Source organism: Pelodiscus sinensis, chromosome 16, assembly GCF_049634645.1.
Source record: "Pelodiscus sinensis isolate JC-2024 chromosome 16, ASM4963464v1, whole genome shotgun sequence".
NCBI lineage: Eukaryota > Metazoa > Chordata > Testudines > Trionychidae > Pelodiscus > Pelodiscus sinensis.
The window spans coordinates 2,400,068-2,427,524 of record NC_134726.1 but is presented as its reverse complement, the minus strand read 5'-3'; the positions used below and the strand labels follow the sequence as shown (position 1 = coordinate 2,427,524).

The 27,457-nt window shown below is 49.8% G+C and overlaps 1 protein-coding gene across 4 annotated transcripts in view; it reads left to right on the top strand.

Moving 5' to 3' along the window:
• Nucleotides 1-27,457, top strand: part of RAB11FIP3 (RAB11 family interacting protein 3) — a 109,860-nt gene that overhangs the window by 67,722 nt on the left and 14,681 nt on the right. For 3 of the 4 annotated variants that reach the window (XM_006113864.2, XM_075899076.1, XM_025180095.2), the window contains 4 exons: nt 8,521-8,708; nt 13,028-13,204; nt 18,097-18,231; nt 24,888-24,923. In XM_006113864.2, the coding sequence (XP_006113926.2) occupies nt 8,521-8,708; nt 13,028-13,204; nt 18,097-18,231; nt 24,888-24,923 (536 nt within the window). The remainder of the gene's footprint in view (nt 1-8,520; nt 8,709-13,027; nt 13,205-18,096; nt 18,232-24,887; nt 24,924-27,457) is intronic. The other variant, XM_006113865.2, reaches the window with a different exon arrangement.

The following is a 27,457-nucleotide window of genomic DNA, read 5'->3' as shown; positions in this document are numbered from 1 at the left end:
GGCAGACATGAAAACAGCAACCAGGTTCATGATTTAACCATACACTGCCTTTCCTCCTGCATCATGGCAGCCTGGCACATTTTGTTAGACTGTTGTACAGGCTGAACCTCTCTAGTTCAGCACCCTCAGGATCTGACCGCAGATCTGTAATAGCCTAGTGTGCATCGCTGCTGCAAATGTCTTTCTCGGGGCCTGAAGAAAGCTTGTATAATCGTGAAAGGCTTCATTTTAGAGGAGACACTAATTATTCATTCCATATAGAACATTCTGCTGCTTTTCTAACCTTTCTTGTACTGGTTGAACCTCTCTGGTCCAGCATCCTTGGAACCTGATTGGTGCCAAACCTCAGGAGGTCCTATTGTCTAGCAGCTGTACTTACATTTCCTCTGCTTAATGGGCTCTGGGAAGACATTTTGGGCTAAATTAGAGCTAACCACCAGCACAGAACCCTGAGCGCCAGGACTGGTGGCTGTAAATAAACTTTACGGGACTGCAGGAAACTTGGCCTCACCCATGATATAAGTGGACATCTGGCTAACTCAAATCATGCCAGACCACAGATGGTGCCGGACAAGAGAGGTTCCCCTGTATTGCTTTTTAGTTCTGAAGCTTACTTACAGTAACAGTTGCACTTAAGTAAGGAAATGAGAATCTCCATTAAGCTTTCTCTTATTTGCTATAAACTTTAAATTACGTTAATAAGTTGTTTATTTAAATGGAGCTAAAAGTATTCACAATAATCTATTTGCCTTCTATACACGAGAAGCTTACAACAGCCTGATCCACATGTGCATCCGATCCCTTAGCGAGCATTAAGAACACGTCTCCAGCGTGTACTTGGATCGGGGGGTCCTTTGAAAATGTGCTTACCTCTTGTCTGTTAATATAAAACACACATTGAAATCCCCTACACATGGTTTTGCATGGCTGTAGGAGAAACCTGTTTACACAGAGCTGTAAAAGGAGCTCTGGCTAAATTGCAGTGCAATAGTTTGCCAGGATATATATTAACTTTTTGTCCTTGCTTTGGACGAGGGAAAAGTAGGTTAAGATAATTTTCTTGCATTTTGTCTTGAGGTTTAATATTTACTCTGTGCTGTGAAATGTAAAACTCAAAGTCCTGCACACTGCAGCTCTGAAAACACTTGGGTTATCAAGCAGTTGGAACTTGAGTGTGTGTGGTATATTAAAGAAAAATCTAATATAGGCCCAGCAAGGTCATGTTTTACATAATTAAGTAGAAATGACATACCAGAGAATGCTAGAGAGGTTTGTTGCAAATAGAGAGGCCAGTAAGATTATAACATTATACCAGATAGATGGTGTGTTATAGAACCGGAATCTAAACATTAGTCAAATCATTGTTAGGGAGGGAGGGGAAAAATTTATCGGCTAGCCTTTCATTTCTAATTCTAAGTAGTGTGTTCAGAGATTAATTGGAAAAAACCCACTTTCATTGGCTAGTAACTTCCAAAACATACTAGAGCCTGTCATGTGATATGCAAAAGTCGGTTAATGAGAGATTAAACACATTATTTCAATAAAAAGAAACACCTTACAATAAATCATATCATAGAATACTAGAACTGGAAGGGACCTTAAGAGGTCAAGTCCAGTCCCCTGCCCTCATGGCAAGACCCAATACTGTCTGATCTAGACCGTCCCTGATAGATATTTATTTAACCTGCTCTTAAATAACTCCAGAGATGTAGATTCCACAACCTCCCTAGGCAACTTATTCCAGTGTTTCACCACCCTGACCATTAGGAAGTCAAAAACTTCCTATATTGTAGAACATAGATTCTCCCCCCCCCCCCATAATATAGGTATAAAAAGTCAATATTTACAAATAGATAGTACAGATAAAGTATTTCTTATTGTAATTGCAGGGTGAATTGATAGGTGTCAATGGTGAGCATTGGTTACTTTGTGCTAAATGCTGACTTTTCAATAGCAACCAGTGTATTCAAATTGGAGGTGAAGTGATGAATGAGGTAGGGGGTGTCGTCTTAGATTTTTCTACTTAAAGAATGACAAGAATACGCATATGTCACTACCCTCTCCATCTCTGCAAGGATGGCGTTATACTTGGGTAATAAATGATGGCAAGTCATAGAATAGGACCAAATCTGTTGTTTCTTTTGAAATAAGTGTTGGTTCTCATGTTTTTTCTGAACTAAGCAGAGTTCTGTGTCTGTTATCATGGATGTGGGGCATCATATGGTGTTGGTGATCATCTGTCCGTAGTTAAAGTTGTTCTTACTTTCTGCTCTAAAATCCTGCTTTAGTCCATTTTCCAGACAAAAGTGGACCAGAGGACTCTGCCATTTGTTATGCTTTGAAAGCAAAGGGAAAGTCTTCTGTATAAACTGAAGAAAATTTTATCGCTGTTTGAGGTGCCGGTCACTTAAGTCCAAAACTTGAAGCTCTTTTTTTTTTTGTCTACTGCTTTGACTACTTCTGTCTCTAACAGCTGCTAGCTCTTTCAAACTTGCCATGTAGTTGCATTTCCTTGAGCTGTTTGTAATGAAATGTTTGTATTGGACCAGAATGTTTATCATGGGGGCGGTGTAAAATTGCCATTTTCTTAACTGTTTACTTTCTTGGGTTTTGTAGCTGACGTGATAGGCTAGTGCATTTATTTTTTATGAAGTACTAGATGACTTACCTGGTGTTGCCCGCGTCCTTCAGGATAAGGGGCTGGCAGTTTGGGGGGTACAGGAGTTGGGGCAGGGCCCTAGCGATGGGGGGGGGCACCAGAGCAGGAGGTTGAGGGCATGGGTGTGTTCAGGAGTCAGAGTGGGGGTTGAGGAGGGGCTCAGCAGGAGTCTGGGGATGTGGGTGGATGCAAGAATGAGGGGTGAGGGGCTCTGGGCGGGGTGTCCTACCTGATGTGGCCTTCTCTCCCCCCACAACTCTCGGCCAGTGGGGACGATCTCTCCTGCCCTCCCCTGATCAGTGGAGCCATCCCCCACCCCAGTGCTACAGCTGCGGGGAGGAGAGTACCCGTTCTGGTGGCAGGCAAGATGGTGAGCCCCATCTCCAGCTGGCCCCTCTCTTGGTGGTGTGGCTGCTCCTGGTGGTCACTCTGCAGTATAGCTCTCCCCTGCACTCGCTGCCCCCAGTGGCTGCTCTCAGTATCATCTCCCTCCTCTCTGTGCCCCTCCCTTTCCATGTTATGGAAAACAGTCTCATTCCTGGCACTTGCCATTTTTCTGGCACAACCAAACCCTGAGCTTGCTTTAAGTTAGGAAGCTTCCTATTATCCTATCAAATTTGGTGGTCCTAGCCCTTACCCTTTTAGGAGGCGTTCTTGAACAAACAGACCCATGGACAGATGGATATATATTTCAGAAATATATAGATATCTATTTTTTGGTTTCATTTGTCATGCTGTTTTCATGTATGCTACTTGTCTGCTTTAAAATGCTCTTAAAAGATTAGCGGTTTTATTAGGAAGTTTTCTTTCTTGGAAAAAGATGGAAAGTAGGTTTTGGACTTCATAATCCAAAGCTGGAAATAGTATTATGGAAAGACTTTTTTTTTTTTTTTTTTTTTTTTTTTTTAAACCCAGTGGGAAAACACAGGCCAAAATATTCCATGGAAATTTTCAATGGGACCTATAGATGTTGTTGGCAGCTAAGGACACAGCATTTACTTGCCCTCGTATTGCTTGTTGGAACCTTCTCTTGTATCAGGTTTCTTATTTCCTGTCTAGCAGAGCAGCTCCAATCTGGAACAGAAGTTTGTTGGCCCCCCAAACCAAAAGGCTGGCTTGTTCTTACTACTGTCCCCACAAAGTAGCGCCAAGGAAGTCTGTATTCTGGGAAGTATGCTGCCCAGCAGTGAAATGCGACCAGCTCCCAACCAATGCAGTAACCACAAAAACCTTTTTTTTAATGGAAGTCTAGCCCTGTGCTTTCAGTTCGCTTAATTTTTATGCTAATACAAATTATCCGGTACCCGAAACATTCTTCCTCCTTGTATGTCAATAGTAGAAGTAGACAAAGTTGCTTTCCTGGTATGTCAATAGTAGAAGCAGTCAGAGTTGCTTTCCTGTTATTTGCACTCCTCTACCACACAACTAACTCTCCACCATACTGTGCTAATGCATCTCTGAGCAAACCTACGAAAGCGTGTACTTTACACCTAGGAACATTTTGAAAGGGTTTAATTTTCAAGTTAGTAAAAGCCTCTTTCCCTTGTTATCTAGATACTTGGCTAATTTCTTGCCGCCACTTGAGAGCAGTATTAAACTGGCCGACCTGATTTCATCATCTTGGTGACTTAGACTCTGGTCCTGAAAGGATTTACGTACATGCGCCGCTTGGATATTAGGTGTGTGTTTGCTGAGTGTATCTTTGCCCTGTGAGGGCCTTAATTCTTTCCACGTGTCTCTCCATTCTTGAGCTCAGTGGCTAAGCACTTCCACCTTGAGTGTTTTCTGACAGCTGGCACCTCCGTGGACCTAGCTTACAAGGGGTACGGATCAAATGGCAGTGGGGCCTAGCTGCCTGCCCACTAACGGACAAACCAATGTGGTGGCTGTGATGCCATAGAGCCGTCATGTGGAACCGATGAATTTCTACCTTCTTGGACAAGGCGACAGTCCTTCCATCCCGTTGGAAACAATGGCTTCTGCGTCTAACACCCTTTTCCTGTCTCCTGCTTCAGGCATTGCACTTTCTGTTACCACCTGCCCACTAAGTAGATGCTTTTGTATATGTTCCTTACTTAGTCTTGTGTGTTGTTAGAAGCACCCAACAGAGACCCTGTGGGCGAATTCACAAGTTATTCACCTCCGAACAAAGGCTGCACGTTTTTCAAAGCTAGAGGCTGGACTGAAAAATGTTAGTCAGCAAATGACCCCGCCCGCGTGTGCGCAAGTGTGTTAGTCACTGGTGATAAATTGCCCAGGAGTGGATGCTGTTCTGCACAACAAAGAAAATGGAGGCTCTGGAGGAAGAAACGCACCATGTGGTTAGCAAACACACATTCTACTGCACCTTGCGCAGGCTGATTTGCTGGGAAGCACTCGTGCTGTTGGAGGGGGGTGCACGGTTGGAAAGGAAGCTGCTCTCCCCAGAGATCCGTCTTCGAAGTGAAGAGCTTGGCCTTGGTCCTGCTTTCGTTTGCACCGGTGTAAATTGGGAGTCACTCCACTGAAATCAGGCAGGTTTTACCGGTCCGGATCGGAGCCGAGTGAGGCCTGCCCTCTCCCAGGGATTCTCCGTGTGTGGAGTGTGCCAGTGGTTTTTACTGGGAACATGGTGGTTAGGGATGTAAAAGGTGAACTATGTGGGGAGGGTCTGTCTGCTCCAGCCCCATGGGGCCGGGCGCATCGCCGGGAGGGGCTGCTTCGGCCGGGCTGGAGTGTGTCTTCTCCCTCCCCTCCCCCGGCCAGTCCTCTCTGTCACTGGTTAAACATTACATTTAACCAGTTAACGAATGAACTGGGATTGTACATCCCTAATGGTGGTAAAACCGTGTCCGTTCTAAGCAGACGTTGTCACTTTTGCTGCCACTGCGGCTGCTGGAGGTAGGGCCGGGGGATTCCCTGGCCTGTGCTACAGGAGTCCGGGTTTATCGTGCTTGAAGCGATGCCCTGGGCTGCTTTGTTTCTCCCAAGACTCCAGGAGACGAACAGCTCTTAGGTTACTCGCCAAAAGCCATCGGGCGGCCCTGCCTGGTGCTTCTTCCTGCAGCCCCCTGTACAGAGTGGTGCAGCGCAGATAAAAGCGGCCCAAGGTGCTGTGTGGACACAGCCCGTCGCTGGTCTCCGAGAACGCACACAGACAAACGATTCAAAGTCGCTCTGTGCGGGCGCGCGTTCCACGGAGCGCTCGCTCCCTGGCTGCCCTTTGTCCCTGCTTCGGGACACCTGCCCAGGCCTCCGGAAAGACCCGCCGGGGAGCTTAGTCCTAACTTCACTCGATGCAAACAGCCGTGGGCTGACCAGGGACGCGGGCTTTATGGCCTGTTGCCATAAATCTGTAACGAACGTCCTCCCAGCCGTTGTTCTCCATTGCCCCTTGTGACTGGAGAGGCGTTAACTGGCCACTTCACCTTGAATGGCCCCTGGAAACGTGTAACTAGTCTCTCAACAGTCCGTTCGGCGGCGTGTGGCTCTGACCCTCGGAGTCCACCGCCCAGCCCTGAAGTGCTCTGAGCTCGGCAGCTGGCCTCTCTCCGACACAGGGTGGTGCAAGAACAGTCGCTGCGTCCCCCACCGGGTGTCTCTAGTAGCCTGGGATCAGCATGGCTACAGGGCTACAAACTAGACCTCCCTCCCATGGGAAACGGGCGGCAGCATCTCTTCTAAAACAGCCCCTGAGCGTCGGCTTTGGCGGGTGACAAGGCGCTGGCTTTGACGTCGCTCTCCTGCAGCGGGCCCACTAAAGGCGTTGCTTGCTTTCTAAGCCCCTCGCCCCCGCCTTGCTGGAGTAAGATGGCGTCCGTCCCCGCGCCACTTTGATCCGCTTGGGTAAACGTCAGACAACGCAGACGCTCCTGAGTTCTGTGGGCCGGGGGTGGTGGTGGCCGGATGCTGGTCATGGCACACGCTGCCAGCAAAAGCCTTGCAAGGGATTCCAGCAAACCTGCGGCTCCCGTAGCCGTGCACCCGGGCCCTCCGACACTCTGCCTCCGTTGCTCTCCGTGGCGGGCTCCCTGCTGCTGCATTGGAGCCTTCAGGGCTCCGGCTTTTGTGGTAAAGCCTGCACATGGCCCTTTGCTGCTTCTACCAGGCAGGGGGGAAGATGAAAGCAGCAGCGTTACCTGTTACCTGGGGCAGTTTTTCAGCAGGATACCCAGCTGTCAGAGCCCTGGAGTCTGCCTCACAAAGAAAAGAGGAGAAATGAGAGAGACGTAAAATAAAATGAACCTGGCATAAGCCCCAATAGGAAAGGTTTCTTACCCTGCCCTTGCTCATCTCCCTCACAGGTCAAGTCCGCTTTGGGGATGTGAAGGGTTAACTGGTTATCTGTTAAGCATCACCCTTCCCGGGTAATGCTGAGGGGTAACTGGTTAACCAGCAGTCCGGCCTGAGCAGCCCACAGCCAGCCCGCCGATGTGCACCACAAGCTGGGGCTGCTCCGAGGTTAACTGGTTAAATCTGTCGTTTAACTGGTTAGTTATTTAAAATGTTAACATCCCTAGTCTGTGTCCTGAACTCCTGGGCGAGAGTCTGGCAGCTCCTTCTCTTGCTCAGCTGCTCCCGTGGGACACATTCACTAGAAAGGCAGCTCACGTAAATGTTGTGGGATCAGCGTCGTGGCTGGGACTCAGAAATGAAAATGCCTCGTTTCGCTGTCCAAGGCGAATGAAGTGCCAAAAGGAAACGCAGTGAAGGGAACCGTGTTCCTGCCCCGTAGTGTGTTACTCGTATTTCAGTAGCTCCGAGCCCCCCTCTGAGCTCAGGGAGAGGTTGGGCTAGGCGCTGTACGCCGAAGTATTGAGAGACGTTCCCTGCCCCAGTGAGCTTACGGTCTAAATAGCCAGAAAAGGCAAAGGGCAGGAGGTGAATGCATTTGTCTAGGGGTTACATGCCTGGCCAGTTGGGGGCCAGGAAGAATATCCAGGTCCCCTGACTCCAAGTGACAACTGGCTCATGCCACCCCGTATAGAACATGAGAAGTAATTAGTAAAGCAGCTCAAAACTACGGTCACAACACTTTTCCATTGGAAAGACTCTCTCCAGGTCTCCTGGAGACTGACCGGTCTCCACCCTTGCAGGTTGAACGGCGCCTTAAGACTTTTAAGCATGTTTCTTTTTCTATTTTTGAGGGATGGAGGATGGCTCGCGGCAGCAGTAATCAGTCCTTTGCAGCAGCAAAGTCCACGTCACCGCAGTCTCCGTAGCGATCACCATAGAACCCCAACAAGCTAAACAGCCGAACCTTTTATCATGAATGGGATGAAAGGAATAAGATTGTCCGACCCATTGTTGGCTAGGCTGCAAGCCTCCTGTTTTCTGCCACCTCCCCTGTGTATTATGCTTGTATTTCGGTTGAAGTGCCCCAAATGTCCTCAACATTTTCTAAACACTGACGTGACGGCAAAGCATGTGCAAGCTGAAAGCAATTCTGTATTGCAGGAGACGGTGTTGTATCCGGCAGCCCAAAATGCTGGTGTTAGTGAAATTTGATCTCTTCCAACTAGAAATGAGTGTCCACAGTTACACGCAGGCTCCGGAGAAACAGCGGGGGGGGGGAGTACCAGTACGGACTGCCCTCTTTGTGTAACCGTGTAGCCACTGAAATTTTCAGCAGCGATACAGTTGCTTCAATGCATTTGAACATCCCTACTTGAGCTATGACTGTCCATTTACAGGCAGTTGGTGGGTTTGGGGCATACGTAACTGCACCTCTGGTCATGAGACTTGTGAGATTTCTTTGTTTTTACTCTTCGTTATTGCCTGCATCTTTCTTGCATTGGATCAGCGTGTGCACATTTGATGCTCCTGTTGTAGAACAAAACGTGGTAAGCGCAGCTAAGACTTTTTTCTCTCGTGTTTAACAGGCAAATGAGGTGACTGACAGCGCCTACATGGGTTCCGAGAGCACCTACAGCGAGTGCGAAACCTTCACAGACGAGGACACCGGCACGCTGGTGCAGCACGAGATGCATGACGAAGTAGAAACCGACAGTGCTATTGATTCCACGGTGCACTCAGAGTTCACCGACCCTATAGAGGAGCCAGAGAACGGGTCAGTGCTGCTCACTCCTGGCAGATGCGCAAGAGGGAGGGGGAAGATAACAACAATGGGGCCAAATTCACTCTTGGTGGAGAGCAAACAGAACTCCACGGGTACCTGTGATTTGAATTTCTAGCAAGGTTAGATGATTGGTTTTGGGTCTTTCTGGCTTGAACAATGGCTTGTTAGTATGTGGGATGTTCAGTATCGGTTAACTGAATAGTCGACTAACCTCATGGATTCGTATTGGTTATTCGACTATTCTATAGTCCCTGGGGATGGGGCCGGCAGCCAGTGCGCTCCAGCCCGCTGCCACTCTGGTGCTGCCTCTGTATCAGAGGCAGCAGTGCAGGGTGCCAGGTGGGAGCTGGTCTGCAAGGGGAGCTGGTTTAAAAACCAGCTCCCCTCAGGATCGGCTGCCTGTCACCCCACGTTGCTGCCTCTGATACAGAGGCAGCAGTGCAGTATGGCAGCAGCTCCTGTCTGGGGCGAGGTCTGAGCTCCCGGACCTGGCGCGAGCCAAAAACTGAGCTGGGCTGCCTGCCCGCTTGGCTCCTAATACACGTGAAATGCAGAGCCGCAGCGGGGGTAGGTCCTTGACCCAGCACAAGCTGGGACTGAGCTGGGCTGCTGGCCAGCCTGCTGCTAACCTACTGGCACGGGTGGGGGAGGTATGAGTGTATTCTACAACATTAACTAATAAGCAAAAGCGTAGAGGTTAAATCAGCTACCCTACTCATCCTTAGTTAGTATTTGTAACTTTACTAACTTCTCAGGATATTTAATTCTGGCATATTCTGCCTGTTTGTAATTACCTTAATTAGCGTGGTAATCTTTCGGATCCTAGACACAGAACGTGCCTCTTCCTATGTACATCTGAGAGGGCTTCAGTCTGTCACTGGTTAAGTACTTCTCTGTTTGGGGCCTGAGATCTCCCCCAGATCTTGGAGGAGCAAAGCCAAACATGTAAAATGCCACGAACGGGTATTTTTGAGTATTTGGCTTCTTAAAATAGGAGCCGTATTCTTAGTGCTCCCACCCACGCCTTGCTTTGCAAGATGCATGAGTAACCATAATCCCAGCATGATGACTTGTCTGAAAAATGTGGTTGTAGGGCTGAGTAAAAGCAATCTGTCATGTGATCTCGGGAGCAACTCTGACATTCCTCTGGAGGAATGGGTTGCTTCTCCCCCCCCCCCCCCCCCCCCGACAACACTGTGAAGGTTAAAAAACCAATGAATGGTCTGGTGGCACTTTATAGACTAGTTCGGGGCTCATGGGGGGAAATGAGAGGATGATGCTGAGAGAACAGGGAAGGGTGAAGGTGTCAAATTCTGCCAGGTTTCCACTGGTACGGTCATTACTAACGACCTCCTCGGCCGTTGCCAAGACCAAAGTTTGTTTAACTTTCGAGGGGACAGGCTACTAGTTAAGGTGGTCCCTGTACAATAGGGCAGCTGCTCAGCTGAGTCCAGACGTCTCTGGACCAGGTTGGTATTTCCTTGTTCATTCACCCTCGCTGCTCTTCTTCCAGAGATGGAGAGGGGGCGACTTGAAAGTGCTTCCTTGCGCAGTGGGGTGCCGGTGCTGAAAGGGGGCTTCCCACGAGGGGCCCAGGGGGTTACAGAGGACAGGAGATTAGCGGCACTTGGCCCAGGAGTGTTCTGCTCAGCGATGATTAACTCTCAGTGCATAATCAGCTTCCAAGCGGGTAGGCCGCCGAACGGCGTGAGATGTAACCAAGGCGGCTCAGCAAAACATGCCGGCCTGCGTGCGTTCGCCTCGGCCCCCTGGAACAGTGGCTCCGTGTCTTGGACTCGCCTGCCTGTAGGTACAAAAGCCTTTGCTTGGGGAATTTTTAAATTCAAACTGGGCCCCTCGCAGTTAGATTTAGTGGTGGGGGAGGGGGCCTGTTTATGGGGCTGTGCCCTCCCCCCCACCCTTCTAACTTGCTCAGCCAGGCAGTGTCCTGTAAAACCGGTGTGGAGCCCGACGGTTTATAACGAGCTTTAAATAACTGTGAAACCTGAGGATTAAAATGTGGAAGGAAGCGTAAGAAATTGAAAATTGTGGGAGGGAGAATATTGACCCCCGGAATCTGACTGCGGGATTAAAAGGCCCTGAGGCAGGCCCCCTGCGGAGCGGCTGCTTGTACGTTTATTGCACGCCCATGGATCTGTCGCACAGTGAGACTCTCCAGCAGAGGGGTTCAGGCTGCCCGTAGTTGGAAAGGTGATTTTTCCGTCCGTGACCTTCAAGCCTGTGTCCCTTCGGCTGTAGGAACCTGGGTAAACCTTTCCGCTGTTGATCAGAAAGATTAGCGTAGGGTTTGGAAACCGTTAACACCTTACAGTGGTGTGTGTGAAACAGCACAAGCCTGTTTCATGACACGGCCCTTGCATAGGGCCCATTCTGTTCTTGAAGGGATCTGCCTCGCTCAGCTCTTTGTTATTTGTGGTTCCACTTGTTCGTGGGTCTCGTGTCCTGGCCTGGTGGGGGGAGCTGCTGTGAGTTTGGGAGCCATGGCTCTCGGTATTCGCAAATTTAGCCATTTGTGGTGGTTGCGTTCTTCCATCCACCCAGAATGGCGAGGGTTTCCTGTGCGGGTAGAACTTATTTTGGAAATTCTTTCATCTGCTTTTTTTTTTCCTGTCTTGTGTTTCTTTCCTGATGAGTAAAATGTCCTCCCTTCATTTGTAACCTTGAGCATCAACCCAGCAGCCTCTGTCTGTTTACTTTGTGCATGAAAGACATTCCTAAAAATGTGCAGGCTGGATAGCATCATTGGTGATGTAGCTAGTTAGAGATTTAACGGTACTTCCTCCGCCTGTAAGAAGCGGTGCAGAATCCTGATAGGTTGAAGCTGAATTTATCTGCTGAAAGGACTCGCTTTTGCATCTTCTGCTCAGATGGAAACCTTCTGTTAGCAGCGTAAGGCTGGAGTCTTTTCAGTGCTATATATTTTTGTCTTAAGTGGCTTATTCATAACTTTATTATTAGATTTATCAGTGGTGGGATGCTTTTTTTCCTGTAGCTAGTGAATAATGTAATAAGCCAAGTCCTCATAAATAGCAGCATTTTTAAATGACAGGATCTCTGATTTGCCATTGGAGTCCAGGAAGGAAGGGTGGTGGTGCATTGGCTTCTTTCTTTCTTGGGTTAGCATGAATAGCAGTGTCTGCTTGGAACCAAAGTTGGGGTATCTTAGGTCATGTCTATACTTATGTGGAGGTTCAAATTAAAATCCAGAACTCCAGTTACATTAATTATATAGCTAGAGTTGACGTTCCTTAATTTGAATTTTGGCGCCATCTCTGCAGCGGGAGCTGTTGACTTCCCTTACCCCTTGCAATTTGAGAAGCACCGGCATTGATGGTGGCACACTCAGCATTTGATTTAGTGTGTCTTTACTAGACTTGCTAAATCGAACGCTGGAAGATCGACCGTTGCAGCATCGATCTCTGTGTTAAGTATAGACGTGGCTTTAGACTTTCTCCAATGGTGGACTCCACTGGTCCACCATCAGAATCCCTAATTGGAGGTGAAAAGAGTTAGCACTTAACTTCAGCGCCTTGTACAAATGTTATGTAAGGCAGGGCATTTTCAGTGACTGATGGCTTGTGTATCCTGTCTTAATCAAATGCAGTAGCAGGATGTCAGCAGCGGATCTCATGCATATTTAGATGAGGGCTTAATATGCCAATTCAGACGTCACTTATGACTCTTCTGTCAAACCCGTGGCAAACACAGCAGTGCTTCCCCGCGTCTGTCCAACTGCCTGCCTAACACTCTCCGCAGTACAAGCCAGAGGAGCTCCTTAGGTTAGTGGCTGACTTACAGGAAACGTTGCTGTTTTGTGCAGCTGCGCAGGATCTGTGCCGCCGACCAGCTAACCCCCAGTGCTGAGTTCTTAATAGGATCACCCAGCACTCAGGGAAATAACAGGCTCATGTGTAGGATGTAGCTGACTGTAACGTCAATCTGTGGGGTTAACTCCAGAATCATTTCGCTCGGTGTTCTTGGCCCTGCGAGCCGAGCACGCTTCACGCTTGGTTTTCCTGACCAAATCGCGCCTGGTCTCACTCTGCCAAGTCCCACGGTGCACCTGAGACAGGCTTGGACGGGCACCTGATAGACTCGGTTCAAACTTCAAAGAGCACTTGTGTTGCAGCTTCCAGCATCCAAGGACCGTTCTAATGCTGCCGTAGCCCGTGACGTTCCCTAAGGGTTATCCGGAACAAACGTGTGATAAGCACAGTTGGAAATGTGGGTGTAATGCGTACCGTTGCAGTCACTAACGTTTTAACGCCTTTCCTTTCTCTCTCCGGTAGACCCCACCCACACGACCTGCCCTTGAACTCAGACCTCCACCCCCACTCCGTCGTTACGGTAATCAGTGGGGAGGAGCACTTTGAGGATTACGGCGAAGGGAATGAAGCAGATTTGTTCTCCGACAGCCTGTGTAACGGGGAAACCAGCTTCAGCAACTCCTCTTTCCTGTCTCCCAGGTAACGTCGCCCCTGGCACTGGGCTGGCTGTATCACCTTTCTTTTGAGTAGCATCTTAAAGCAGAGCTTGTACATACGTGGCTTCCTTTTGTGTCCTACGGCACAGGGGGAGCCCTGTCAAGTGGAATACAATTGATCAGACTATTTCAAAGTTTTTAAAGTCTCTTGGGTTGATTTTCAGAGTAATCTTCATCGCCCTGACCAGGGATGCTCAGAGCTCCAGTAGCAGTTGTTAGGGATGCATCGGGGGAAAGTCGTATTTCTCTTCCTGGGAGCCGTGTGACTAACGCTAAAACCTTTTGTTAGAGCAAACTGGTACCCTGCCTTCGCTGGGGCCTCTTTCTATAGCGTGCACGTGGGAAGTCGCGTTGCACTAGCTAACGCCGCCGTTGCTGTTCAAGCCAGCACAAATAGCAGGCAGGGCTTGGAGGCGGTGACCATGGAGCGCGGCAGATGCAATGAAGGGTTTGGGATCAGGAAGTCGCTGGCCAAGAGGCTAGTGTGTTTTCAGGAACAAGTCACTTGTCCTGCTCCGGGAGAACAAGCCAGCTAGAAAACAGAGTGAAAACCAGGAAGATTTCCTTGATGCTGACCTACTACCGCATCTGAATAGAGGTTTCCTGTGGAAACGAACGACGAGAAAACTCCCCTCGTGTGTTTTCTATCCGTTGAGAAGCCGGAATTCTGTCTGGCTTTGTGCATGGGAGTATCAGCCACCATCGCCAATATGACAACCCTGAAGTGGTGTTGGAAAAGAACACGACTGTTTCCCTTTAGGACAAGGGCACCTGGAGTGACTATGTGTGTGCTTCCCCCCTCTTTTGTTTGTTCTCTCGAAGCCCCACAGAACTCTGACTTGCCGGGGGTCTGCTTCCCAAGAGTCAGTGGCTCCCCATTAAAACGCAGCAGGCAGGTCTGGCCTCCATGGGCCTGAAAAGGAAAAGCACTTGTGAAAGTCACGTGCGCGTTGCTTTTAATTGCAGTACGGGGGACACCGCTGCTGTCTTTCCCCTGTGATTTTAGCAAAGATGATCTTTGCCTACCCTCCCACCCAGACGTGCCCACCCCAGATGAAACCGCTTCCCTGTGGGAGGCGCTTTTTAAACTAAGCTTTGTGAGCCTGACGTAGCATTTCGATCACTCTCTGTGGAGTGTCCAGCTGTCGTTTCCTTTCCACAGGAGCCCCCAAAATCCTCTCTGCCCAGCTTTGATCCCCTCTCCATAACGTTCTGCCTCTCGGCATCTCACTGATGGCCTTCACACTGCTACTCCAGGTGCCCAGGGGAGGGGTTTCCGAAGAACAGAGGTGAAAATGAAGGCCATGGAAGTCCCAGAGAAGTGGCAGAAGATGCCATCAGAAGTTGTAACCTACTGTGTCACTAGACTACGGGCCTGCTCCTGGGCTCTGTCCAGATTTGGGATGTTAAAGACTAGTCGACTATCTAATAAGTATTTGCTTTATCAGATAGTTAGTCGACTAGTTGATTTTCCCATCCCCCTTGCTGCCTCTGTATTATAGAGGCAGCAAAGGGGGGAGGGGAAGGGGTACTTCAAAGTGTGGTAGCACTGCACAGCTGTGCGGCACTGCCGCTTTGAAACTCCAAGGCAGCATTTCAAAGGGACAGCCGTGGAGCCCAGGCTCAGCGGGGGACTTCCCAAGCTGATCCCGGGTTCCGCACGGCCTTTCCCCAGAATCCAGGGTCAGCTGGAGAGTCCCCCGCTGATTCTGAGCTCCATGGCTGGGGACTCCTGTGCGTTTCAAAGCAGGCACCCATGTGCAGCCCTGCGTCAACGGGGTCTCTTGTACATTTCAAAGGTGGAATGCGGAAGTGCCTATCGACTAGTCAATTCACCTCATTTTAACACCCCTAGTCCTGATGTGCATGAAGTCCACTGGTTTGAGTTGTCTCTAAGAGTAACATGCTGTTTCCTCAGCAACATCCCTATCTAACCAAGTGGGGTGAAGCTGGCTTGTGCTGTGATGAACAGAGGGCGTCTGGCTGGGATGGCCTGGGTTTTGCTGAGCTGTTAGATACCAGAAGCAGTTTGCGGAATAAGCAATCGTGTCTCCACTGCAGTTCCTGGAGAGCTGAGTTAGACTTAAGATCACAAAGGGAGCGTCCTGGTGAAGGGACTCTTTACCTTTGTTTGTCTGTCTCACACCCATGCTGGCTTCCTGCCGTATGTCTATCGAGCTGCACTGAAACAGTGGTAACCGAAATAAAAGGCTCCTGTACCCTTTTTCTTACCGGATAACCCACACTGTTGTAAGCACTGAGCAGACCCTCTACGAGCAACACTCCAGCAACACTCCAGGACTGTCGCGGAACATGGGAGAGGGAGCAAGATGGTCTTGTAAGTTGCGATGTGCCACTGTGCTGCCCGTCAGCATGCCTCGGGCGGGTTCTGAGGCCAGCGGCCACTGGCCTCTGCCCACCCAGTTTGCAGGCAGTCCAGTGTAGGACTTCATTTCCTAAAGTGTGATTGAAACACTTGTAAAGGAGGCTGTTGGTGGGGGGATGACGCGGGGGAGGGAGGGTTCCCAAGCAATTGTTTTTAGATCTGGAGATAGGTATATCTCAGAGCTGGAAGGGATCTCGAGAGGTCAAGTCCAGTCCCCTGCCCTCACGGCAGGGCCAAGCACCATCCCTGATGGATTTGCCCCAGCTCCCCCCTCAAGGATTGAACTCACAACCCTGGGTTTAGCCAGCCATTGCTCAAACCACTGAGCTATCCCTCCCCACCACTTCTTGACCCATTTTAGCACATGAGTTTTTATTAATAAATCTCAATCTGCCAAATTTCTTAGATGTAAAAAACAACGAATTGTCTAGTAGCACCTTAAAGACTAACACACGGACTATTTGTTGTATAAGTTTTTCTAGTTCGACAAACTCGGCTACTCCTCTGAAGTTGTTAGATGTCGTGAGCCTCCCAGAGGGTGAATTGTTTCTTCCTTCCGTCTTTGTGACGGGCTAAGCGCTAATAAAAACACTCCTTTGGAGTGTCACATTGTAAAACAGACAAAGTGACAATCCCCGCTCATGCCTTGTTGTCAAAAAGGATGTTTCCCTTTTCCCAATCACCCTTCCGCAGCTGCCCAGCAGCCCAGTTTGTCAAGCACCAGCCGCCAGAGTCGCTGCTGCTGTGATCTTCACTGAACATCCTCAATCCTAGGGGGAGGAAACACGTCTTCAGAATTTCGTTACACAGATTGACAGGTTTCGACAGTTCAGGGATGATTTAGTTTAAAACACTGTGTGATCTGGCAGGAGGGGTGGTGAGGAGGCCAAGAATACTGCACAGAGCTGACACTCGGAGCTTTGCAGCCTGATCCCGAGAGATGCTGGGTGTCTGACGCTCTCCTTGAAGTCCAGTGTAGAGAGCTTGTGAGCCTCAGTGACAACGCTCATTGCCTGCAGTGAGACTCAGCACCTGTTCGGATCCAGGCCGTTTGCTAGACAAGCATCATCAATCTGTACCACATGGTTGACTTAATCCTCACAGGCATCTTTGTTTTAACCTTGTTTCTGCCTGCTCACGCCTCTACCTCTCTCTGGTTTGATTAAATGTCTGTCGTGCTTAACTTTAACCTGTGTCACTCTTAACCTTCCTTTGGTTGCAGTTTGTGGCTTCCAGAAGTGTTTCCATGTGGTGAGGCTGTACAGCACCCCCGAAATATCACTCGCTCTTTACCAGTGGTTTCACCAAAAGATTTTTAATAGCCGCAGAGAGCGACCAGGTGGGCTAGACATGATCTTTTATTGGATCGGTTTCTATTGGTGAAAGATGCAAGCTTTGGAGCCTACACAGAGCTCCTCTTCAGGTCTGGGAAACTGTCACCACTAAATACAAGGTTGGAACTGTAAATAGTTAACACACATTTCAAGGTGAAATGGGCGACCAAAAAGCTACACTAACACTGCAGCCAACACTGGAAATGAAGCCATCAAAAATGATTGGCTGCCTTATTTGCCAAATGCCACTGAATGAGTCACTTGGGTTCTACATCGGTCACTGAAAACCAAAGCCTAGTAAAGCATTTCAGAGTCTTTTCAAACATGCTCACTTCACCATCATTGGCCTTCACGTAGTTTCTATTGAACACAAAACTGAGCTGACCCTGCCAACTCACGCACGTCACTCGGAAGAGAGAGGTGATTGAGCTGGCCTTTTATTATTTTTTGTGAACATTTCTTTAAAAGCTGCACCTTCTGAACTGAAAGCCCTACCTGCTAGGGTGCCGCCCTGTTTTCATCAGCTGGCTGCATTTCCAGTCTGCCTTTAGAACATTCCCAGAGGCAAATGGTGATGTCTGATTGGAAACAGCCCTCACTGACATGCTGCTGGGATGTGATTTAGTTTGAAAGCCAAATATCTTCAATCAGGCAAACCATAAAGTTTTACTGCTGGTTAAAAGGGTAGCTCTCAAAACTGATAACCTTATTAGGTAGGTCTGCATGCGGGTGAATATCCCACATGCATCCTAACATTTCACTGATCTTGAGAAAGCAATGCAGATTAGTGGCAGCCTGACAGATACATTGGGAGACCCAAAAAAGTGAATTGACCCAATCCATCCCTGTAGCAAGTGGACCCTGTCCCTCTGAGACAAAGTGGGAAGAGGTGATTGCTTGTAATAAGGATGATCTGACCCAGTGTAGCCCACAAAATGGCTTCATTGCCAGTTGCGCTTCTCAGCCATTGATCGTTGGACTCGATGTTTTGATCGTTACGTTTGCCCTGCAATCTTATTGCCGTTCTTGCACAAAAAGCTTGTGGCTTGCCACCAGGTCCCACCCTTCCCAACAGCCACGTGACTTGTGGAAGCCACAGACAAAATCAGATCGGGCTCTTCTGTCCTGTTAAAATGACACTTGTGATTTCTCTAGCGTCAACCCGCTCGTTGCGAAACTGCACAGCATTGTCACTGATGAGGCCTTTGAGTTTCACTGTAGCCAGTGCCACAAACACATCAACCGCCTCGAGGACCTTTCCGCTCGCCTGAGTGATCTTGAAATGAATAGGTAATTGACCTTATGCATGGCTGTCTGTGTGTGCGACCCACCTTCTGAAGAAGGGGAGACTCTCATTGTCATCCTCGCTTGCCAAGTTACGTTGCTTGTGCTTCATTTTCAATGGATGGAGAAGTGGATGTTGGAAGAGAGCCGTCGGGCCTCTTCAGGTCTCCAAATTTTACCCTGTGACCGTATGAAAGTCTTTATTAGACATTAAACAGAAATCTTGTTGCGCCACAGTATGGAGCGAGCAAAAGGTATCGACAATGGGAATCTTTCATTCTCCCCAAACCTGTCTCTTTGCATGCACTGGTGGTTGCATGCACTGGTGGTTGTGTGTGATGTGAATGCGACACTGATTACCGCACTCGGTGTAGTCATTCTTCTTACGTCTAAACTGTCTTAAGTTTGGCATGTACAGTATTTGCATTGCTGGGAGAAATGGCTAGGGAGCAACTTGGATTAAAACCATTCATTGTGAGTGGCCAGCTGGGCAAGCAACTAGTGCAGAAATACCAAGAGGCTCTAGCACCACTGCTTCAGTCGTGGCCAGCGTAACTCAACCCTTCATCCTTCTGCTGTAGGGAACTTGAATTCCATGTGGCTCTGTTGGCAGAGATGCTAAAACGAGAGGCTTGTTCTGTTCCAGGTGGCCACTAGAAGTTCTGTGGTACGTGGCAGCCAAATAGGAATTGGCTTCAGGGTTTTTGTCGAACATCCTCAAATCGGTGTGAGAGCTGTCTCCGTACTTAATGATGAGTCCTGCAGCACCTCAGAGACTAACAGATTTCTTAGGGTGTGAGCTTTCATGGGAAAATCCCACTTCATCGGATAAGTTGGCGTGGATGTGACGGGTGTATATACAGTAAAACTCCATTGGTCCGGCATCTGATGGTCCGGCACCATCAGGAACCCGGAAGTGCTCCAGGCAGCCGGACCACTGGAGCTACTCTGCCCCTGGCTTCCCCGATTCAGCTGTTGCCGAAACTGACCAGAATCGGGGAAGCCGGGTGCAGAGCAGCTGGGGTACTGCTTGGTAGGTCCCGTAGCGCTGCCCCTCGGGGCTGTGGGACCAACCCCGCAGCACCCCAGCTGTCCCCAATTCAGCCGCTGCTGAAATTGACCAGTGGCTGACTCCGGGAAGCCTGAGGACTGCCCCGGGCTTCCCGGAGTCAGCCACTGGTCAATTTCAGCAGCGGCTGAATTGGGGACAGCTGGAGCAGAGCAACTGGGGTGCTGTTGGGTTGGTCCGGTAGCACCGCCCCTTGGCGCTGCGGGACCAACCCAGCAGCACCCCAGCTGCTCTGCCCCAGGCATCCCCAAGAGCAGCTGGGGTGTGCTGCTAGGTTGGTCTTGCAGTGCCAAGGAGCGGCGCTACCTGACCAACCTGGCAGCACTCCAGCTGCTCTGCCGCAGGCGTCCCCGATTCAGCTGCTGCTGAAACTGACCAGCAGCGGCTGAATTGGGGATGCCTGGGGTGGAGCCGGACTATCAGAAGGGGGGGCTATGAGGGGTCTGTGGTGGCATCCCCCCCACACCACTCCAGACCCCTCATAGCCCCCTCTTCTGATAGTCCGGCATATCTGATAATCTGGCACCCCCTGGGTCCTAAAAGTGCCGGATTATCGGAAGTTTACTGTATAAGGAAGAAGTTGCTTGTGTTAATGAGGCTGATCCAAGTCAGGGTGGCAGTGGGCTATTCGCAGGATTGGTGTGGAGACATGTATGTCCAAATCCTGAGAAACTGCCCTTGCACTTCCCTACCTGAGGCTTACCCTGTGTCACGTGGGGATCCGCAGCAGCTGCCATTGGTTTGCCCTTGTAAGGGACAACTGGAATTGGAGCGTGCAGGGCTGTGTAAAATGGGAAGTGAATCAGAACACACATGGGAAATTGGACTCTGGAGTTGGGGCTACCGTATGCTCCAAAGGGGAGTCAACTGCGTTACATCGCCCGGGCTGTGAAGTGTCAGGCCCTGGGTGACGTGATGTCGCTAAGCCAACCGGAGCCCTGGAGCAGACGCACTGGGTTGATGGAAGAATTTTTTGCATAAACCTAGTTCCTGCCTCTCAAAGTGGACTGATGACCGTAGTGAGCGTCTCGACTGCAGCTGGGCTGCTGTAGAGTTTCTAACGTGCACGCGCCCTCGCTGAAAAAGCTGCTCTGAATTCTTCCGACAAACAGCCGCCCCAATTGTTGCAGCTTTCCAAGGACTCAAAGGAAGGCCGATGCTTTATCTCCAGCTATGGAGTCAATGAATGAAGATGGTAGATTTTTCCTGGTGGGCAGAAATGAGGCTTTCAGCACCTATGTCCTGTACTGAGCCTCTCAAGGAAGTGTGGTAGAGGAATTCCACGGCCGGTCCAAATCCTTGTTGATTTAAGGAGGGATTTTCAAAGTATTCCCTAGAGAACTGGGCCCCTCGTCTTGGGAATTGTGGGCCCAATTCTCTCTGGCTTCTCTGAAAATCTCGGCATCAGTGTGTTTCCCAGATGGACGGGGTAGGTGGACCTCTCCTGTGCACAGGAGAAGTCAGACATTGCTGTGTTCTTTGTACAGCTGAATGGGGTTGCCTGGGGTGTCCTACTGAGAAGATCTGGGTTCCCTCGGCTTGGTGGCTTGTCCAGCTCTTCTCATCCTTGAGTAAAAATAAAACCGCTCAGCTCTTTGAGGCAAGACGTCCCAGGGCAGCTGAGGCAGTAGCAGTAAGCAGTTACGTGGAAAATCTGCAGCTAGCTAAAAGGAAGGCTGGGTACAGCTTCATGTACTTGGCTTGGAGATGCTTTCATGGATTTGAAAGCCTGTTACCATCCACTAACCAGTTTAACTTTGCAGGAAACACCTTAGACAAATATTTGGTTTCCTATTCCTTGCTGTTGAGCCCAGGTCTTGTTGTAAGGTGTCTGCTACTGCCTGGTAGGTCCCGTAGCGCTGCCCCTCGGGGCTGTGGGACCAACCCCGCACCCCCTGTCAGTTCAAGTGTTTTTAAGCAGATATTGGTAAAGCAGCGCATTCCCTGTACGGAAACTCTCAGCTTACAGAGTAAACCGAAACAGGCTGCTCAAAACCAAAGCACAGGGCTCTGTATCGGTGTCAACCCATTGTGTGTTTAAACTCGTTTAAGTTAGCGGTGTGACTCTCATGTAGACATGCCTTCCAGCTGAGCCGGATCCGTCGCTCTGTGAGGCCAACAGACTTAACCCAAACACCGTGTTTTGACTCTGCGAGATCAGCCCTCTAGCAAGCCGGAGAAATTTGAAAATAATAGTTTAAAAATGGTTCGCTGGAGCTGCAAAAAGCCCTTGGGCATGACCGAGCAAGAGAGGAGGAAGTGACAGAGCGGGTTTGACCAAGGGATCGGTGCATTCAGACTGGAATGTGAATGGAGGCAGTGTCTCAGAAAGGGAACCGCTATTCTAAAATGTAGCAGACCAAGGTGAGCAGACTGCAGGGATCCTGAGGAGTTCCTTAGAGTGGAAGAGCCCAGATTAGCAAGAGGAAGTAGACATCCAGCTTACTTCAGCATTCTTGGCTAGCTCAGCGCTATAAAAGGGGTTGCAGCAGCCAAGTCAAGAAACTCTGCAAAAAATTAGCTTTCTCCCAACGGAGGGCAGCTCCGCACGGAAGACTTATCCTATCCTGTCCAGCAGTTGGACCCAAGTGCCAGCCAACCCTGGAAGGAAGATGAGGAAGACTCAGTGGAAGCTCTCTACCATAACGGTCTAGTAAAGGAATAAGAGTTAGAGAGCTGAGCGATGGGGGAAGGGTCAGAAAGGGGCTGATGCGGGGGGGCGGGGAGAGAGAAACAACATTACAAAGCAATAGGATCTTCTTCAAGGCTACCTCCTGCTTTGGAAAGGGGACTCGTTCTACAAGAGCTGTGAAGGCAAAGTAGTACAATGAGCAGGGAGGTGTAGGCAGTGTCCCCTACACATTGTGGGAGTGGGGGAGTGGTTGTCTCAGGGCTGCCTCTGTGGGGCACGTATTAAAGGCTGCCTGGCCTGTTCAGGAGTCTTGTCCCCGTCGGTCGTAATGGTGCAGCTGGACAGAAATCTGGGTGAAGTCCTGAGCGGATATCAGACATGACTGCACGGGAACAAGAGAGTAATGAAATACCCTGGACAAACCAGTAGCCTAAATAATTTGCCTAGTGGCAGCCAAACTCTGGCTCTATTGGCCCAGTGAGGGGAGAACTGAGAGAACTGAATCCACACAGCAACAGCAAGACCGTCCCAGCTGGGGTCACGGGCTGTGGCAGAATATGGGGACTGCAAGGTCGTCTTTCAGGTGATGGCCTTGGACGGGCCACAGCCGGCTTTGCAGATGCTTAGAACACCTTGCACCCAGAAGGAAGGGAGGAGCCAAAATATTTACCGCAGCCCAAGTATATAGCAGCAAGGGCAGCACTGCAAAACCCTAGTTCTGCTTTTCCCCGACGCTGTCCCTGGTCATGGTAAACCCCTCCGATTCCCACCCGGTCTCAGCCCTGTGAAACCGCAAACTCACCCCCAGGGCCTGTCTAACATGGCTCCACTGACGGACGTGCGGCTCAGGCTTGGGATTTTTGAGGAGTCGTTTGTGGAGAAAAACAGGTTAATCTGCCTCTGCTGCAAGGGCCAGGCGGCGTTGGCTTTTTGTTTTTCTTCATATGTTCTGGGGAAACTCCTATCAGAGAGGGGAAGTAGGTTCGCAGAATCCTTGAAATCTCGCCAAAAGTGATTCCTTCCTTCAGCAGAAAGGTCAGAAGTTCGCTGTCCAACTCAAGATGAGGAAAGCAGTTAAAGCTTGGTGCTTCCCAGAAACTGCTTGTGAATTGGTTCTCTTCGAGCTACTTTTAGTTCCTCCTTCTAAGGAATAACCTAAGCCGGGGTGGGCAATATAATGAGTGGTTTGCCGGTGTTAGCCCCTGGTGGGCTGCCGTCATTATGTTTACCTGCGCCTTCCCAGGTACTGGTGATTTGTGGCCCCCATTGGCTGCAGGTCACTCTTCCCAGCCAATGGGAGTGGTGGGAAGCAGCCCAGACTGGGATAACTCTTCCTGCAGCTCCCATTGGCCCAGAACGGCGATCTGCGGCCAATGGGAGCTGCGAACGGCTGTACCTGCCAGTGATGTTGGGATGTGGGAAGAGAGAGCGGGTATGCAAGTAAAGTTGACATTTTTGAGCGACTCAGCCCCTCTTTCTGGGAAAGGGGTTTCCTCTGACACCCCTCCAATCCATCCCCTGCTCCCCCCCTTAACCCCTTTCCTGCCTGCAGCTCTGTGTGATTTGAGGGAAGAGAGCTGGTCTGATGGCTTTGAGCATCCAGGTTGTTTCACAAAGGCTGGAGGGTGGTGCTGGCTTCCTCGTTGCTTGGATCTCTGGCCTGCGGAGGAGAACAAATGGCAAACATTTTTAAGCTCTGCGGGTTTCCAGAAAACTACAATTATAAATGTGCTATATCCTCTGCAAAATCTCATTGGCTAGAGTAGGTCTCTGTACCTGCTACTACCACATTGCAGGTGTCAGTATTGGAACGTGACAACCTCTCTTCTTATACAGTGGCGCTGCTCTGGGTGCGAGCAAGATTCTGGTAGATTTGAATCCATCCCCTTTGCCTGGAGACTTGTCTGGGCAGGGGTAGGAGCTGGGAGCGTCTTGCAGGTTTCTCTGCAATCCTGGTTTTGAAGAATCCAGTTGCAGAGGAAAGTTAAAGCCAATACTTCAAAATGGGGGGCGAAGGGAGTGAACGCAGGGGAAGGACAGGAGATTCTGGAGGGAGCTGAGGGTTTTTTAAGCCACCACTTGATTACAGCAGTAAATGATCAACTTCGTTCAGTTTTACAACTTAACAAAAATTACAGTTTTGTAAGGTGATGCCTGGCTGTTCGTTACTGCTAAGCATAGCTTATGAACACACCTATTGCTAGTCCTGGAAACATGATCTAGCTTAAAATCTAGTCTCCCTGATTTTAGACTCCAGTGCAGCTGTCCATGTGTGAGAGAGAAGAAAGGGCCCAACTAATCAATCAGCCCCCAAAATCTGGGCCAGTCCCTGTCTGAACTACAAGCCGCCAGCCAGTCCTACGTCCACCTGTGTAGCTATGTCCAGCGTTAAACACAAATAGTAAAATGATCATGGTTTTAAGTGGAAGACACAGAGTTAATGGGGCTGTGTGTTTTTCAATTCGTGTATTTTGCTCTCTGTACATGCAGTAATCGTGCAGGATATTTTCGTGTGTTTTTCAGCGGTGGGTTCATTCTCTGCCCATGCTGCCTGGTGGCTTGAATGTTTCAGGCCACAGTCCATTGGTAACTGGCCTGAGTCCCACGACGCTCCATGCTATTATTAGCCCTTTTCCTAGGGATCTGCTTTCGGGACTGGAATCAGCCAGTTAAGGGGGAGCCCTTGCTGGACCCATTGACGCGTCTGCAGCAATGACATGTGCTGTATGTTCTGTTTCTCTGCTTGCGGCGTGGTGTATATGTGGCTGTGCCTGGATTTGAACCTGGAGAGTGCCGCAGAGAAGTGGAGTCATGCATGCCTCGTGCGTGTGCCGTGCCGTGCCGTGGTGTCAATTGGAAAGGATATGCCCCCTGTCACTGTTGCTTCGCTTGTTTCCTGTTTCCCCTTGCTCTTCGCGCTCAGTTTTCCTGACTCTTTTCCTGTTGTTTTTCATTTCACAGTCCAAATAAACGGCTCTCGAGCAAGAAGGTAGCAAGGTAGGCCGATACTTTTTGTGATCCTTTTGTTGCCCTGGAGGGTGGGATTGTGTGCTTAAGGCTGTCTACCTTGGTGTGCCACCTTCTCCTCTCAGAGAAATGTAGAGTGCATGTCCGGTAGCGACCAGCAATTGTAACACACCTCGCTGATTAACGACTGTTAGTTTTTCAAACTGTCAGACTGCATTCCACTCTGGAGACGGACTTAGCCGGGATGTCTCCCAGGGCCCCCACTCTGTGCATGTCCCGACACTAGGTTTGCTGGACACTCTGCCCATTTTGAGAGCGCCTCGTTAGGGATGCATGTGTTCTTCGGTAGCCTCAGTGCCATTAGCGACTTACCCTGCTCGTTACACAGGGACAGCGATGCTGGTAAACTGCCCAGTACGCAAACCCCTCATTTCTGACGCTGGCAGCGATCTGTTACAGGGAGCGCTCGATGGCTGGACTGTTGCTTTATGTTCCCAAGGGGTTAGGGCCCCGGTAAAGGGGAGAGGCAGAAGCAGCTCCTTCGGGACATAAGGCTTTCATGTGACCGTGCAGTGCCCCAAAAATGGATCTTGTTTTCAAGACTCTGGAACACAGGAGAGCTTTGATTTGCTTGGTGTGCTCTCAGCATCCTCTTCTCAGCGGAGCTGCACAAGGGAATTGGTAACAAGTAGCCAACGAGGCTCTGAGAGCTTCTCCCTGTATGACACAGGCAGGGAGACTCCCATTGGCTCTGAAGTTCTCTGGGATGCCAGGGCGTCCCGTCGCAGTAGCGTTTGGTCGGTTTCACATCCCTTCCTTGAGGGGATTGGCTTTCCCGCTTCTTTCCTTCAGCCACAGAAAGGAAACGCCATGGAAAGCGTGCTAGCTGTCCAAAACTGCCCTTGGCATGATCCTTACTGATGCCCCTTGCTAGGACTTTTAGAAATCTCATTTGAGACTCAAATGCTTTTGTTCCCTGAACCTTGGAAAAGTTTTAGGGGGAAAAGAAAAGTTTTGGGCTTTCCGCTCTTACGCACCCGCTTTTGTTTCTGGGTCTCAAGTTTCAGGTCTGCTTGAGATGTTTGGAGAACGTGAGCTGGTCTTTTGAGCAGTCGGTGTGATGGCTTGGCACCCTAGAAACATGTATTCTCAGATCCCAGGAGTCTGTTTACTTTGCAGCATTCCTGAGCGGGTCAGTTGATCTCTGGAACAAGTTCTAAAATCTTCGCTCCCTGTGAATCTCTTGGGTTTGGAAACAAGGGAAAGGCTGGAGATTAGGTCTGTCAGGCTTATCCCAGGGAAGCAGCTTCCAAAGAGCTCCTGAATGCAGGACAGGGAAGTATTTTCCAGCTGGTTTCCCGATTTGCTGGTTACAGGAAAAATTAAAAAGAAACGTTTCCAGACTCTCTTCTTCCTCGCTGGAGAGGAAATGTCTCTAGTATTTCGAGTATCACATTTCGTGGTTCCCATACTCTCACTTTCAAGCTATTTTTTTCCCTTCTTGGTGGTTTTGAACGAGCGGGCATGTTTCCAGGCTTTCTATTTAAAACTAGCCTGTATAATTTGATCTTGTGTGACTCCAGAGATTCCAAACACACTCTCGCTCAAGTTGTTTCTGTTCGCTCTGCTTCAGATGCCATCAGGGAGCTTTCATCCAAGGTGAAGCTGTCCCCTCACCTTCTGCGGGTTCTTGTTTGTTCTCGTGTGCTGTTTTGGAGTAGTAGATCCAAGATCACAAGTCTGGGTATTTTCCTCCCTAGAAACGTTGCTGGCATCAGTCACAAATTCAGAGGCTCTCTGTTTGAAGCAAACTGATCTCTCCTGGAGGTTATTCTGCCGGGTGCTATTTGAGTTCTCGTTAAGAGCCTAAAGGGGTTGAGTCAGTGAGATTGTGGTGCTTCAAACCAAACCACGCTCCTCTTGGATTGTGACTGGATGCATATGCCCTCCTGAAGGGGCCGAGCTGACAGGCTTTCGAATGCAGATGGGGTCTCTTCCACACACCCTACATTTCTCTCAGTAGGAAACATTGCTTCTCTCTAGGATCAATAACTATTTTCTTATCATTCTGCTTGGCTTGCATGGTGCGTCTGCTGCCTTATGGGCCCAGTGTCCTCCAGCACAGATACGGTTTCCCAGGCTGGGTCCCAAACCTTTCCTTCGAAATAGCAAATCTTTGTCGGAAGTGGCAGGGAAAGAGACCGAACCGCCCTCTGTTAACTTCGAGTGGCTCCGTTCTGCGTGGCCTCTCCGAATGGCAGTCAGGCTGCGGAAGGGCCCGCTGTCAGGTTAAGCATTAGGATGCTCTGCGTGCTTAGGGAAGATGAGCTCGACTCGCTGTTAACTCCCTAAGATAGGCAGAAGTGGCCACAGGGAATGGCCGCTTCGGAAGCTGGGAGCCATATCCGGAATGTTGTTTTTGACCATTTATGTAGCTAGAACCCATTTATATACGGCCCCTCTGTCGCAGTGCCACCGGGCTCTGTCCAGGCCTGGGGCTGCCTGCTGTCACCGCGGTGACCAGAGTGCTGGGCCCTTTAGAATCGAGCCAGAGCGCCATGCGC